Here is a 16,371-nt window from a genome sequence, read left to right on the forward strand (position 1 = left end):
TATTTATTTCAGTTGGCAAGCGTCCATCAACCGTTATAAGGGTTGTGGTCCCTCTGGAGAAAGAAAAAAATCAGATGGCGTCTTAACACCTCAGAGTAATCAATCATATGGTGTTGGTTACAAGACTTTATGGTTGGTTGACAGTTGTTATTTATTTCAGTATTGTCAGGAGTCGTTATTTGCATCCCGGGTCCCTGCACGTCCTGTCCGTGTATCCCTCCGCTCCTCCGGCCGGCCACAAGCCATAACAACCCTTACGCATAGAGCAATAAAGGCCATTTTCACGAGCCACCATCCATTAGAGAGTTTACTATTATACAAGATACTAACAAAACTCACGTGGCACGCTTACAGTTATGCATTTAAAGCCTCATGGAACCCAGTGCAGGAGAAAACAGTTAAAACCTCCACAAGCCGATACGAAAGTAGTGCGAGGGTAAAATTGCTAGATCGTCACACTCAGCGTCTTATATTTATCCGATTTCCGACCCCAAAACTGTCTCCTGCACCCCGATGACGAGATTCAATTATGGCTATCGTCGGCATCGTTAATTCCTGACGTACTATGGTATTAGCTAATCGTCGAAAACCGGTAAATACGAGAATCTGGCAACGGTGTGCGAGGGTCAGTGACGAGGGTAATGGCGGACCATGACAACACTCCGCTCTGTTTACCTCCTCCAGGACTGTGATGACCGCCTTCTTAGCATGGAACAGTGATATTAAAAGGTGAGCGGTGGGCAGCAGGCTTATATTCACAGGTGTCTGGCGTCCGCGGGTGTTAAAGAACCGGAGAAATCAGGGTTGGCGGGAAGCTGAGATCTGGGTCGCGGGTGGCTCTCCATTTTTACCGCATTTTCGTAATTATTTTCCCTCTGTTTGTTATTTTATGGTCCTCTTCGTCTCCCTGGAAGCCGTGCAGGTGCGTGGTTCCCCCGGTGCAGTGGCGGCGGCGCGGTGCATTTGTTTCCTGTTAAAAAGTGATAGTTTGTGTTCTCGTCTTCGTGGCGTTCTATGGTTTACGTTTTTTTTAAACTTTTTTTGTGTTGCTGTTGATGGGTCTTGGGTGAGTGGCGTGTGAGGCAGCTGTGCATGCGTGTTTGCTTGTGTGTGTGTGTGTGAGTGTGTGTGTGTGTGTGTGTGTGTGTGTGTCAGGGCTGATGGTGAGGCAGAGCTGTTATGGTGTGTGTGTGTGTGTGTGTGTTACTTTGGTTGATGTGATTGGCACAGCTGAGGTGGGCTTGTGGAGAGAGCTTGGCTATTCATGTGTAGGCATTTCATACGGTAGTTTACTCAGCCATGTGTCCAGCTTGTGTATCATGCTGTTGACTGATACTTTGGATACAGCCCCAGATTTCTCATGACAAACAGTCGAAGAGTCATGTTCCGCTGTGTGGAAATGAGCTGTGCATCAGCGTTGACACGCATTGCATGTTACCCTGTGTGCCTGTGTCTCACACAACACATAAGTTTTCAGGATTATTGCAGAAGTTTGCCCATCTCACTGTGAGGGACACTTTTGTGCTATATGAAGTACTTTCTGCACATCTAACAAACTATCATACTTCTCTGCTGTTGTAAATCATTTGTTAATGAGAGATTATTTTCTTAAAATGTGGTCAGGCATGAATATATTTAGTGATTCATCTCCTTTTATTGCATTTTGCAGTAAATCCTAAGAATAGCGGCTCCAAGCGCGGTGCGCATTTAGGGCACGGTGTGGTGGTAATTATAACATTTCTAGCATGTACGATGGGGTTTTGACAAGCGGACAGGCGTGCTTATGTCACAAGGGGTGTATTTTTCCATGCTGGCCTCACTATTTCTTCTAAGTCAAAGGGCAATGAGACTGCAAGCTCTGGGGTGAAGAAAAGGAAGAGCCCGCGCAGAAAAATACACCCCTTGTGACATAAACACGCCTGTCCGCTTGTCAAAACCCCTTCATACGTGCTAGAAATGTTGTAATTACCACCACAACGTCCCCTAAATGAGCACCCGCTAGGAGCCGCTATTCTTAACCCTTTCCATCCATGATGCAAACGTCGGCGTCACAGTATGGAAAAGGTCAAGAGGAAATGGAAGAGGATTAATCCTCTTCTAAACCTCTCAATCCTCTAAATTCCTCTTAATCCTCTTAAGAGGAAATGGAAGAGGATTAAGAGGTTTAGAAGAGGACTAACCCCTTCCATACGGTGACGCTGTCAGACGCTGACGTCGGTGCGCCGGAGTGAAGGGGTTAAGATTTACCCATTTTGCCAGTATGGCAAGTCAAGTCAGGTTAGATAAGTTTGGTCGGATTAGGTTTGATTTACTTTGGTTAGATTAGTTAATTGTTTACAAGAAACTTATGATATGCTTCATGCTGCACTGTTGGTTGTCTCTTTCAGTCAGATGTGCTTCTGGAATTTTATTTGACTTATCTGGTAGCCCCTCAATTGGTAATAAACCTTCAAGTATTTCCAGACAAGTCACCATGTAATTCGCTCTCCTCTGTAGGGAGCATGCTTGGATATGTCTGAGTCCTTCCCAGTATATAATAAGCTCACCTAACATCTCCACACAAGACGTGGATTCAGTACGTTTCTTAGCCAGTAGGAGGTAATGTAATTGTTGGTTTTTGTAAAGAATATAACATTTGAAAATGTCACTTAATATTTTTAGTACTATTAATTTTCTTGTGCAAAACTTTGAATAAACAACAGAATCAGAATATGAAAATAGGTTCATATTTTGTATGACAACTGCGGCCAGGCGCTATGAGCCAACACCAAAACAACACTGCATATGTACCCATACCAGTGATTAAAGACCTGATTTGCTTGATATTTTTCATCCTAGGTGTGGATGCTCTTTCGTAGCTGTTGTAAGCAAGGTATTCTGGGTCTGGATTTGCTTGGGAATGGCCATTGCTTGAAATGTTTGGGGCAGACACATGAAGGTTTTGTTCCTTTCCAAGCCACACCTCTTTTTATGTTCGTTTTGCATGATTTTCATTTCATCGGCTGTACTTCCTAGGACTGAAGTGTTGCCCTGTCCTTCAACCTGTTCATACATGGGTATTTGTCTACTTTCTTCCATGAATAAGACTTGCAGTGGGTAAGATCCCATGTATATGCAGGCATGTTCTTCTCATTAGCATTTAACATCCGAAATCCCCACGCTAAGTCACATGATGTTTTTGTGTCTGGCAGCAGCCTGTGCCTTGTAGTGGGTATCATTTTCGTTAATAAGCATATTTTTACTTTGCAATGCAGGTGACTTACTTATTCTGACGTTTGTGAACTTTCACATTTATTTATCTCTTTACGCTTATTTCATGGGGGCATATATAACTTACATTATAACTTTCAATTTTACTTGTGACATAGATTTTGTTAGTGTTTATTACACTAGAATTTAACTCAGTTTTGTGAATCAGAATCCTGTAGAGGTGGTCCCACTCCTGATAAAATCAGACTGAATAATGTTTGCTTTCTTCAAAATATAATTTTGGTTGATTTGGCAGGTGATAGTTATTCTCTGGAAATTGCCATTTAAAGTTTCATTGATTCAGCATCATTCAATCAGTTTTTACCAAAGTTTTTTGCAAAAGTTGATTGGCTTGAGATATTCACCCAGGAATTTTCTTATTTGTTTGGTGACTATGTCAATTAATTTGTAAGATATTTTGTGACAGTTAAACAGATAGATTGACTGACAGATAACAAAAATAATATATATGGATTGTTTATAACACAGCAGTTAGTAACGTAAAGTTGGGAACATAATGCTATTAACTTTGTGTGGTAATTATTCAGAATCGTAGTTTGGCACACTAACTACCGCACCATGGAGACGCATGTTCAGCAGTCAGTGATGACTGAAAATATATAAGGGATGCAGGTCACTGGCTGGTGTAACAGTTTCTTATTTAATCCCAAGAAATATATTGTTTTTAGAACTAACTTTAGAACTTCTTACAACTATATAAAACTTTGATATTTACTATGTTGCACTGATAAGAAACTTATTAAAAATATACTCTTCATGATGTTAAATTTCATTAGTTACTGCAATAGTCTGGATGATACACAACATGTGATAAGAACCCAGTATATTATGGTTGAGGTATAAACTCTGAATTTCCTACATTTGGCAGCAACCATCAAGATGAGTGGCAGATACAGCAGGACGTACAGCCGGAAGAAAGCGGCTCCTCCTCCCATTAGCCAGTTTGACAAATTGGTGACGGACCCAGGCAGCAGCAACAGCACCAAGCCATCGGCCACCAAGACAGCTGGCCACATTGGCAAGTGGGGCATCACCTCCTTCACATCCCTGCGCAGCATCAATGGACTTGGTAAGTCTCATACCCAAACCTAAGAGTTATACTTAAAGATAAATATATATACCATGTCTGTGTTCCCAACATTATTTTTCTCATATTGTACTATAACTACTTGATGTGGATAACCTGTCTAGTCTATAAGTTTACATCAGTTTAGGTTTTAGAGTATTAAGTAGTACATACTTTTCAGCTGGGAAAGAGGACACAAACAAACGATTTCTTGAGGATTCACCACCTTCAACAATTGGTGACAGTGCCTACAGTTTTGACGGTGGGAATCCTGCCAATGGAGCTTCCCTTCAGGTGAAGCCTCCCATCAAGACTTTCAGCAGACCAAGGAAGTTCTTCAAGTCCAGGAATACAGAGGAGATTCCTGAGGTCTCCAAGTCAAGTGTTGACAAATTACCGGGGAAGACAAGTGATGGCGTGTATGGTGTGAAGGCCCCTCCTCTGGCTCCCTTTGAGATACCAGACTCTAATCAGGGGAGCCAGAGTGACCTTGGGCCAGCAAAGGGGAGTGCTGAGGCTGTGAGGGACAATGTGTTCGACAAGCTTGTTACCGGCTCCTCAACCAATAAGTCCAACAATTCTGAAACAGTGACCACTTCAAGGTCAGGTAGTGGTATTAAGTTAAAGATCTTTAAGAGCAGAAATGTGGCCTCGTGTTCTCAGGAAACCTATTCAAGTACCGTAGAATTGCCCAGTGATGACTCTCACGCAGGCAGTGCCTCTACTAGCGTTGCCAGTTCTCCTTCCACTAAAGATTTAAGTGAAGAAAACAGAGACTCTTCAGAGGAGCTTGCCCCCGCTGTCTCCCCACAGACTGAGTACAAAGACTTACAAGTCACTCTGCCAACTGTTTCATCAGGGGTAACCAGTTACAGTTCTTCAGACAAAGACACACTGAGTAGGACATTAAATGAAACTCTAGAGTCTTCTTTTGAATATAACGAGATCGTTGACCAGAGAACTGGCTTGCCGATAGGCATGTGTAATGAGAATCGGTTTAGAGTATCAGGGAACAGATCAAACAGTGAGACACCACAGTGTGATGCCAAGGAAATAGACGACTCCAAATTTTCAAAATCTGGTGAATTGAACAAGTTTATCAGAAAAAAATTATTATCAACATCTGAAATAGACACTCAGCAAAGTGAGTTACCCAGTGAAATCTGTGATGCCGCAATGCCTGATTATGATGTGTTAAGTATGGGAACGAGTGATTTTGTGCAGCCACAGAAAACGCCGCCCATGGAACGGGGCGGCAGCCCATGCGTGTCCTCAAGTGCTGGTGATGGAGAGAGTGATAACTTTAATCTCTTCGGCACAGACTTTGATGAAAATGAAATTGTGGATCGTACAAATATTGACTGTTCCATTCCCGGAGAGCTTCCCTTCAAGGACGAGGGCAGCATGGGAGACACGCAGGAAATGGAGGACTTGTTATTCTCAACTCAGGGTTCACTTGTCTCTTCACATTCATCTGGGGCAGCTAGCTATGAGTCTTACAAGCTGGGCCAGCAGTCGAAGTCAGAGACGGAAGGCATAAAAAAGCCTGGCCTGCCGCTTGTCAAGAAAAGGAGCATCTTCAAGAGCAGGGACGCTGATAGGGATGCCAAGAAGAGGGCCACTTACACGCACAAGTGGCACAGCCATGAAGAGAAGGAAGACAGTTCCAAGCAGCTCATGCCCGTGCAGCAGACTGCTCAGAGCGCATCAGCAGGAAGCTCAGCGTTTGATGATTTTGACTTTGAACCAACATCATTGAAGAGAGTTCACACGTGGCCCAGCTCCTCCACAGACCTTGATGACTCCACAGACAACCAGTCTGTGACAAGCGTCAAGTGTGCTAAGAGTGCAAAGCAGGTAAGGATGCATCAATGTTTTACACTTCAGGGGTTTATAAATGCTATGGAATTGTATTAATGAATGTTGTCAGAGTTTCTGAAGATGTTCATGGTATGATCTGTTCAAATTCCTCATGAAACAGGACTTTTAAAGGAAAATAGTTGCATCAGCTCATGCTTCCACCTCTCTTCTAAGTTTCTAGGCACACCATAATCGGAAATGGGCTCCAGTTTATCTTTCTGAGCGCTCCTATTAAATCTACCTATCTATATCTCTGATGCTCTGCCCCCTCACGCGAACTTCCCTCCAGGGGGTAGCTGCGGCAGAAGTGTCTCCATCTCTCCCTGTTCTGGCACTTCCTCTCAACTCAATCCTGCTACTTTCAACTCTCGCTCCAATACTCACTCATCATATTGATACACTTCACAGGTGGTCTCTTTCAATCCTTCCCTCATACACTTTCTTCACAAATTCATTCTCCTTCATTCTCATCACACATAAAAAATCTCAGCTCACTATGCTTCACCAACTCCACCACTCCACAATCCACTCCTTTCACTGTCACACCCATACCAAAACTTTCATACACACTTTCACTGCTTTCTCCATCCCATCCTGAAACACCACATGCACCTCTTACATACCTCATTTCCACTGCACATATTCTCAGTTGCTGTGCTGCATTCCATGTCTATGTCTCTGAATCGGTGTCCGATGGGTGTCTGACGGTGTCACCGTATGGAAAGGGTTAGTCCTCTTCTAAACCTCTTAAGAGGAAATGGAAGAGGAATTTAGAGGATGATTGAGAGGTTTAGAAGAGGATTAATCCACTTCCATTTCCTCTTGACCCTTTCCATACTGTGACGCCGACGTCTGCGTCACGGATGGAAAGGGTTAAAACTAAGTCATTAAAGGGTTTCATTTAAAGTTGGTGATGGTCTACAAGTTTTGTCATTGCTTTAGGGCTTTTATGTATTTCGTGGCATATTTTCTTCAGTTTATTCATTCATTCATCTTTGACGCCTGCTCCTAGGATTTCCCACCAGGGGATGGCCACGGCAGAAGAGTTTCCATCTCTCTCTATCCAGACACTCCCTCCTTTCCTGCTCAGAGTTTCTAAAGGATCTTTCACCCCTCTCCCTGACATACTCCTGCACCCTATCTCTCCATTTCACTGGAGGTTGTCCTCTAACATTCCCTCCCTCTATCTCACTCACATACACCCTCCTGGTCATCTTATTCTCCTCCATTTGCTCCATGTGGCCAAATCACTTTAAAGTCTGTCACTTCTTCAGTTTGAGTAAAATATGCACATGTCTCTTTAGTAATGGGAAGAACAAAAAAATGGATTCAATATTATAGATGAAACTGTTCATTTTCTTAAGTTACTATGAATGTCTTGTTTTCAGTATTATACTGTGGTGAAGAATGTCAAGAAGACCCACCAGCTTCAGGAGTCTGGGGAGTTCCAAGAGTTCAATGATGATGTGGAATACTTCCTGGATGCCCTGCGCTCCTCCTACGCCGTATCCACACGTTGCCTGGCGGCCATCAACCTGGCGCAGAAGTGCATGGTGCCCTCCTTCAGGATGCACCTCCGGGCTCATGGAACAGTCATCAAGTTCTTCAGTGCCCTCTCTGATGCTCACTCAGACAATGTGAGTGCTGTGCTTAAGCTATTTATCACCACTAAACTAGTAACCTATTACCTCCAAATTTGTAGCCTGTTGCTGTTAGGGTAGTAAACTATTACCTCCAGATACTTAGCCTGTTGCTGTTCGATTAGTAGCCTATTGCAGTTACATTAATTAAGTTTTAACACCATAGACAAGAGGGAGCCTGTGCCTGCAGAATTTGGACTGTTGATTTTCAGGTCTGGATATTGGATTAACCCCTAAAGGGTGGGGATGTAACGTGAAAATGGTTCTCCCCGTATGCCAGTGTTCTGATGTTTCCCTGAAAATTGCTCACTTTCCATTATCAATTTCACGGCTCTTCCCAAGTCAATAGCTTTAAGTTTATGAGCATTTGCTTTATCCATCCTTCCTCTTCAGTATGCCACAAACTTGAAGTCTCTACGTCATGTGGTGTTTCCGTGGTGATGTGATGAAGTGCAGTAACTTAGCTCTCCGCAAGCCTGTGTTCGCATAAGTTGTGGTTGGCATGGTGTAGCTAACGGCTCTCCCCTTCCATGCACTCAACCCCACAATAAAGCCCCTTCATTACACTCATATTCTGAAACTGATAACCCAGAAGGGTGGTGGGATGCATCCTCAGTGGCCTCAGTATCACTTCCACCATCACCATAATGAGTTTGATCAACAGGATTGCTACCAAAGCGAGGTTGCACAATAATGGGGCTCAGTCTTTCTGGTAAGACTAGGGATTGGAGTTCAATGCTGTTGCTGTCACTATATTCACCACTGACACCACTTTCAAAGCTCAAAGAAGTCATTCCAGATCTCATCCCAATTGGGCTCACACTGAGAGCTCTTTTGGGAGCAGGAGTAGGCTTAGGAGGAGTTAAGGTCACTGGCTGTGGACACTTGGGCGTGGAATCAGATGAAGAAGATGAAAAAAACTCTCCTCCTGCCATTGTTACAGTCACAGAAACATTGAGAATGGCAAGGAGGAGTTGTGTGGCAGCCTAGGAGTCACGCTGACCCATAGATCCCCACTCAAACCTCAATATTACGTCGGAAAAAGGGAGACCGGAAAACCCGTCACCCGCCCTTAACCTGGCAGCCGGAAAAACCCGTCACCCATCCTGTAGGGGTTAATGGATGATTAGTGAAGTCATTGTCCAAGTTGTTAAAAAAGAACAAAAAGAATCTAAATTGTTTTGAAGTGCAACTGATTAACCAATATGTAACCAGAAATGTGTCACCGCTTGATTTCAAGCATATACCACACTTGTCATTAAGAATGTTGTTCAGTTCTGTTATTTACCTTGTTACTGGTAAGACATTTCCCTGCTAATGTTTATATTTTCCTTATTTTGTGTGACAGAGGCTGGCGATCTGTGCAGCCACAGTCATGTTCACGCTGAGCCAGGACCGCCTTAACATGGACTTGGACAGGAACTCCCTGGAGCTGATGCTCAACCTGCTGGACACTGATGCAGATGCTGCTGAAGATGTCCCCCCTGTAGACGTGGCCTTCATCAGCCAGAATAAGAAGAAAATCAGAGAGCTTTGCAATGACATGCAGAAAAAGGGTCATGCAAAGCACCTTAATTTGGAGAACATTAATGTAAGTTTAGAGAGGTATGGAAATCTGTAAAGAGAATAATGATTGAGCAATTTTGTTTTTAATGATGGAAGCTTATTGGAACAGCTGCTGTTGAATGAAATCTTTTGTATTGTCCCACAGGCTGGTCATTTGGCCATGGAAACGCTGCTGAGCCTGACATCCAAGAGAGCCGGAGAGTGGTTCAAGGAGGAGCTGCGGGAGCTGGGTGGGGTGGAGCACCTGGTGCGCACCATAACCTCCTGTACTGAGGCGTTCTCACCTGACCTGGAGACCTGGACTCACCCCCTGCTGGAGAAACTGTCCAAGGTTGATCGCTGCCTCAAGGTTCTAGAAAATGTGAGTAGTGCAGCAACTTCTAGAAATGTTCTTACATACATATGTCGATTGTATTATTTATGTTCTTGACGTAGGTGTGTAGATTGTATTATTTATGAATGCTATTGGTTCCAGTTTTGGTCAAAATAAGAAAAAAGTGAGTAATATTTTATTCAGTTAAGTGCAACTAAGAAAATGCAATCATGTTACATTTTGTGGTTACCTTCTGAGAGAACCATGCAGTGTTCCATTGCACATAATGAATTCTTATTTCAATGGAAAAACCCAACTCTGCCTCACTACATTATATTTGTGTCATATTAGATGATGGCTGTTGCTCTGTGGTCTTTGAACACATACTAGGGTAACGGGAATACAATACAGGTTCTGATGCACTTATCTCTGTTTAGTTAGCTTTAGGGTTTTCATTATTATCACAGTTATTACAGCATTCAAACTTTCCCAGAGCTGTGTTGCTCAACACCAGTTGCAAAAATATTGTCAGTTGAATGTTGTAAGGAAGGATATTCTAACGAAACATCTCATTTTCATGATACGTATTCAGTTGAGGCAAGGCCTTGATCAACCACCTGCTTTGGTGCTGTGTGGTCTACCTCAAGCTGAACCTGTGATTGGTCATATTTCTCTTGTGGGTGTGGTACATTACTAGCTTGTGGCTATCCAAGCCAAACTTATAAGTTCTTATGCCTTCGAAGCACCCTCAAGCTGGTAAAGTAGCCTCTGAAATGGAGGAGAGAGCAAGAGTTGTGCAGTCTTTAGAGAAGATAGAAATTTGAAGCATCTTGTTTGGGGTGAAGATACAACACATTTACTCTACATTTGGTAATTTTTTGGATTTACATAATTTCTTTACATCAGAATTTGATTGTGTGTGTGTAAATGTTTTATTATCATTTTCTGAAAGTTATTTTCTTTGGCATTATATAAGTAAATGAAAGAAAAAATATTGTCCATTCATATCATTCTTTTCCATGTTTAACATTATCTCATACCCTGAATGCATTTAGGTAACACATCAGAACGCTGCCAACCAAGAGTACCTACTTCTGTACCAAGGTGGGATCTTCCCAGAGAAACTGATGAGCCTCTACAGAATGTGTCACGTGGATGTCCCTCTTTACCCCACCAGTGAGGCCAAGACCCAGAACACTTCTGTTGGTGGCATGTCCACTGGGCAACTCTTGGTGCAGACTCTGCTCACGACCATCAAGGTCCTCATCAACCTCACCCACAGCTCAGGCAAAGAAGGTAGGTGGCTCAGTGCTGCATTGCTGTTTTATGTGTGTAGTTTTATCCTAGGTGTGTAATATTATTTAAACAGTAGAGGAATATGTAGTCTTAGGTGGGCTGCATGTCAGCTGCCTCTGCTGGGATTGAATCTAGGCTCATGGATTGTTAGCCAGGGTTGCTAACTGCTACACCACAGAGGTTTTCATTTATCAGTGATATATTTATATATGCTTTACACTTAAGCAATTCATAACAACATTTATAAATATACATTTAATCAACAGCTATGGGCAGCAAGTTGTTGGGTAATCAGCAAGACCTGTATGATATCACCCTCTACTGCTTGTTGATTATGCCAAAGCACTTGCAAAATGACAAGAGGTTCGAGCTGATTATTCTTGTAAGTAACTGCACTGTGATAAAGGTTGTAGTCTCAAATAAAGGGGGTTTAGTATTATTGTCAGTACCATGATATACTATTGTGTATCAAGAGGTTTTTGTTCCATGCTGTGCTCTAAGGGAAGATAAAATAAAAATCATATTACCGTACTACATTCCCTTTTTTTTAAGTATCTCATGAACTAGGAATTATATTCCACCTCATTTGACTCCAAATCAGATGGGAAGTCCCTCCCTATAGACAATGTAGGATGAGCATGGCCACTCTGTTGCTGGTGATTGGTTACAGCTGACCCAATGGAGGTTGGGCAATAAGTGTTTGAGAGCAGGCACTCAACAGAGCTTGAATATTTTACTAAAGTTTCTTTTTATTTGGTGTCAACTGAGGTGGAATAGAGTATAATACTAGTTTGTTGGGCCTTATACACTTTGTAGGGTGGGAAAGGACTTAATTTTTTGTATTTCTTTATTCTTCTGGGATTAAGAATACCTGTCTCCAAATGCTACTGCCTGCTGCAATTTATTGACCCCCAGCCATTTGCTGCCCCCCTGGATAGTTCCATTCATCCCTGGGGGCTGGTATTGACTACTTCAGGGTCCCTGCTTTGCATTAAGATGATTTTGTAGTGAAAAGTCTGGATATTGGCAATCATTATTGAATGTTTATATTATGATTTAATTGAGCAGGAACTATTATTTTTATAAAGTAAGCAGTTATTCATGATTGATTTTAGAGTTTTTGAGTTTAGAATGTTTCATGTTTTGTTTTTCAGGCTTGTTGCTTGCTCCTCAATTTGGTAGAACACAGCAAGTTCAACCGGACCATGCTCAGAAAGACCAAAGTTTTTGACGTCATGGATGGTGATAATGATGACATATTCTCATGTAAAGTATTTGCTTTCTGAAAATATTTACTCTAAGATATAATGAGAATTTTTACTACCAGGGAGTTCATGCTTGTATATAGTGTTTTCTGTTTCCCTTTCTTTTATTGGTGGATCATGTCTGGATATGATTTTACTTTTCTGAAAAGTAGTTTATAATATGGATCCTACCTCTTCAGGTCCTCGGGAGAAGAAAGGTGCCATGGAGGCGTTGGTGGAGCTGTTCTATCGCAGTGAGGAGAGTGCACGCCAGCAGGAGGCTCACACCGATGACATTATTGATAATGATCTGACAGAACAAAGCAAACAGAAAGATGAAGACAAGAAGGAAGATGAAATTGAAGAGACTGTAGCAAAATGTAAGTTAAAATAAGTTTCTGGCTACCTTTTGTATATCATATTTCTCCCTGTAATCAAAGTTAAGGCTAGTCACAGGGTTACTATGTGTCCTTGAAAGTCCTTGAAACACTGTAAATACATTCTGTTCTTGAAAATCCTTGTAGACTTGAAAAGTAGTTTCATGGAGTCTTGATGTTCAGGGTGGAAAAGTGGTGGAAAAGTCCCCTGATTTCATGAATAAAGCCATCAGTTTCAGAACTATGTAAGTTTATCTTTGTAATAGATTTTTTTATAATTAATAGAGGCTTTTAATATTTTGCATAGTACAGTTATTCAGTATCATTTAGAGCAACCCGCCTCTCTCAGTCCAATTTATTTTCCAATAAAATGAGACCAGGACATGCTGTTACATTCAGTTGGTTCACTGGTCATGGCAGTGGCCTCCATGATCTGTTTTCTTTGCTGACTTTATATCCAAATCTCAACAAGAATTTGTCTTGGAATATGAAGTATGTTTACACATCATTACCAACTACAATAAGCTACATTTCATTTGTTATAGTATTGATGACTGTATTTGAGATTAATGCTGCATTTTTTAAATTGCATAGAAATTGTCAGTTCATTGGAAGTATATTGAATAAACATTAAAGGGTGTTTAGTTTTATTCTATGCATTTGATCCTAACGTATTGATATCTCTTTAAAGTGCTGCAGAAGGCTGGCCACCACATGGAAGACACCTTAATAGCAGCATACACTGCCCTGCTGACTGGCTACTGCATCATGGAGGATGAGGTACAGACAAAGCTAGGTTTAGTGGTTAATAATTGAGGTTTCTCAGCTGCCACAGATACACGTGCCAAACTACAACTGTTGTGCTCCTCAAATCCTGGTTTGTTTGTCAGGATTGTGAGGCTGAGATGCTTGTATTCTTATCCTTGTGTGTGCTTCAGGATAGTGAGGCTAAGATGCATGTATTATTGTTGTGTGTATTTCAGGACTGTGAAGCTGAGATCCGAGCCATGCTACCTGATGGAAACTTCAGCTTGATGGTGACTGTGCTGAAGAAGTTTCTTCGGTTCATGGATCTCACAGCCTCTGTATGATATTAATTTACTCTGTATTTGAAGTACATAAGTAGTGTAATATTCTATCACTAAGGAGCTTAAGTCAGAGTAGCTTAAACAAGCTCACCTTTTTTTACATTATTTCATATCTCATCACATGCATATCATCCAACAAAAAAGCAAAAAATCTTTGTTCACTATGAACTTCATTAATCTATGTGACAAATGCTTCCTTCTGCACTCCAAAATATACTGATATGTATTTCCATTAATCATATTTTCAAGATACTGTCTGCCTGCTTGGTATGCAAAATATTGTCACACTGATGCAACTTTATGTTCTTCTCTACAGACAAGTCTGCTGGAGCTTGAAGCCGACAGAGCGGGTTGTGAAGCACATGGAGAAGCTGGACCAAGCGCCCGAAGACGAGGCCGAAATTGAAAGGAAAAAGCAAGAAGCCAAAGAACTTGAACTTGATGCTTTTGGGTTTTAAGGCCACTATTGTTACCCTAAGTAAATCTCTGTGCTCACCATAAATTAATTTATTTCAATTGTATAAATGAGTTACCCATTTGTGTATCAAATTCAATAATAAATATTTTATTTAAAACAGTAGTTTAAGGGTCATGATTTTATTTGCTTAATTTCATAATAACATTATTCCTGTAGCATGTGATGTTAAAGACCAGAGGAGAACGAAGATATATTGGGATTATGCAGCTTTGGTGGCCTCTAGTGTTTCATATTTGGACCAGCTCCTCTTTCACCTGGTGTTATTATCTGCAGCGCCAAGAGTACAATTTGCATTTTCCCCTCGTATATTACTGTAGTGTAGGGTAGGTAGTGCAATACACGCATCATCCATTACTCTGCCCTTCACTCTTCACTGGCCGACCAAAACCAAAGATAACAGCCCTTGACGACCCTTACGAATCATCAGTGGCAGCATCCTTGTCCCGCAGCAGAGTGTCAGACCAAGAGTGAAGAGACTTATAGTTGGCAGTGTTACACTAGTGTATAGTGGAGTAGTGTCTTTTACATTTTAAATATAAATTCTCGAAGAGACTATTTTTTTGTCAAGGAAAACTTTTGTGTGTTACTACTGTAATGGTGACTGTTCCCAGTGACTGAGGATCACACCCAGTCATTGACTTGTAATAAGCACCTCAGTATCTCACTTCATTTTACTAAAGCAGGAAGTTGATGTCTTGGTAAAGGCTAAGGAGTTAAATATAAACCCAACCACCCAATAAAGAGTAGACTTGTGTGGCTGTCAGGCCAGTGACTGGGTGAGCCTCAGAAGAATGTAAGGATTTTATGAGAGTTGTTTTTGCTTTACAAATGAATGATTCTGTACTTCTCTGCATATGCATGAGAGAAGGCTCATAAGGGGGAGGGGGTGACCAGAAGTACAGAGTTGTCAGGAAAATTCTACCAGTGACCTGATTTTTTTTAGTGAAGAGTGTGCATTCATGTCCTTAGGGTTATTTTTGTCCACTAGTGTGATAGTTGGAGTATACAAACATGCAGTTATCATTGTTTCATATACATTTCCACAAACCACATTACCCTGTTTTTCTATTTGCACCTGATGTGTATATTCAAATGGGTTCCTAATGTGAGCCAACTATTCCTTTATGTAGTAACTTTCCCAGAGATCTCAGAATATAAAATTTTATGTTGATTAAACTGTGTCTTTGCATTGCCCTTCAGGAAACATTGCAAAGTGAATGGAACCTAAATCAACGTTGTATGTGACGACGTAATTAACACATTAAAAAAAAGTCACCTGGATTGCCAATGCACCACCTTTATAGTGTTTTGTCATCAATGTTTGTAATATTTAGTAAAAAAAACTGAAAAAGTCAAGTCATTAGACCGTATTCTTAAATGTATTGGCTCCTCAGTTTGCCTGTTTGAAAAGCCTCTTGTAGAAAAGTTGCTGGGATTTTTGTGGACTTTTGTCAATCCAGTGATATTTACCTGACTGAAACATCTTGAAGAGGAAGAAATCACCCAGGAAAACCCAATTAATCTCTGTCGCCTTGGAAAACAGTCATAATGGGAGCCCAATACGTTTAAGAATATGGACCATTGTATTGACCAAGTGTCCCAAGCAAGGTCGATGAGGCAGCAAAGACGGACGGACAGACCCTCACGCAGCGCTGAGGTCACCTGGGGAGCCGATATCAGCCTGTGTTCTTTTCCTGTCACTTAAGCCGGAGATGTGCGTTTGGTCCACTTTTGTATCCATATTGGTGTAAATACAACATACACAAAGGAAGGATTGTTTGTCATACTACAGGAGGGGAGGGAGCGAGAGTAACAGAAATTGAGGGATCTGGCAGGCCATCCCCCCGAGCAGGAGGCGCGGGGTGAGGGCCAAGGTCCGACGGGGCGGGCCAGTGTGCGTGCCGCGGTGGAAGGTAAAGGTGTTGTGCGCGCGGTGCTCCTGCAGATTACACGCTCGTGAGCCAACAGGAGGAACAGCAGACGTGGTGAGTGTATTCCGACTTTTCTTGTAATCTGTATTCTTGGCACAGCGGTTACTTGTGTGTGTCGTATTTTGGGTTATTTTATTTTTGCATACTTATTAATTTATTTGTTTATTAGCCCATTATTTATTTTTTGGAGATAAACTCGTGTAAGTAGCCAATGTTAAGGATTCCCATATTGAAATTTGATC

The 16,371-nt window shown here is 41.7% G+C and overlaps 1 protein-coding gene across 1 annotated transcript; it reads left to right on the top strand.

Annotated features, from left to right (window-relative positions):
• The first annotated feature begins 419 nt into the window (after window positions 1-419).
• Window positions 420-15,969, top strand: LOC126994422 (wings apart-like protein homolog). Its single transcript, XM_050853734.1, is given in 14 exon segments — window positions 420-729; window positions 4,139-4,339; window positions 4,518-6,193; window positions 7,585-7,833; window positions 9,185-9,427; window positions 9,548-9,763; window positions 10,771-11,011; window positions 11,278-11,393; window positions 12,166-12,277; window positions 12,456-12,635; window positions 13,324-13,412; window positions 13,616-13,717; window positions 14,037-14,047; window positions 14,049-15,969. Coding segments are annotated over 13 exon segments (3,555 nt in total). The 5' UTR covers window positions 420-729; window positions 4,139-4,149; the 3' UTR covers window positions 14,179-15,969.
• Window positions 15,970-16,371: the final 402 nt, after the last annotated feature.

Source organism: Eriocheir sinensis, unplaced genomic scaffold (assembly GCF_024679095.1).
Source record: "Eriocheir sinensis breed Jianghai 21 unplaced genomic scaffold, ASM2467909v1 Scaffold791, whole genome shotgun sequence".
In the NCBI taxonomy this organism is placed as follows: domain Eukaryota; kingdom Metazoa; phylum Arthropoda; class Malacostraca; order Decapoda; family Varunidae; genus Eriocheir; species Eriocheir sinensis.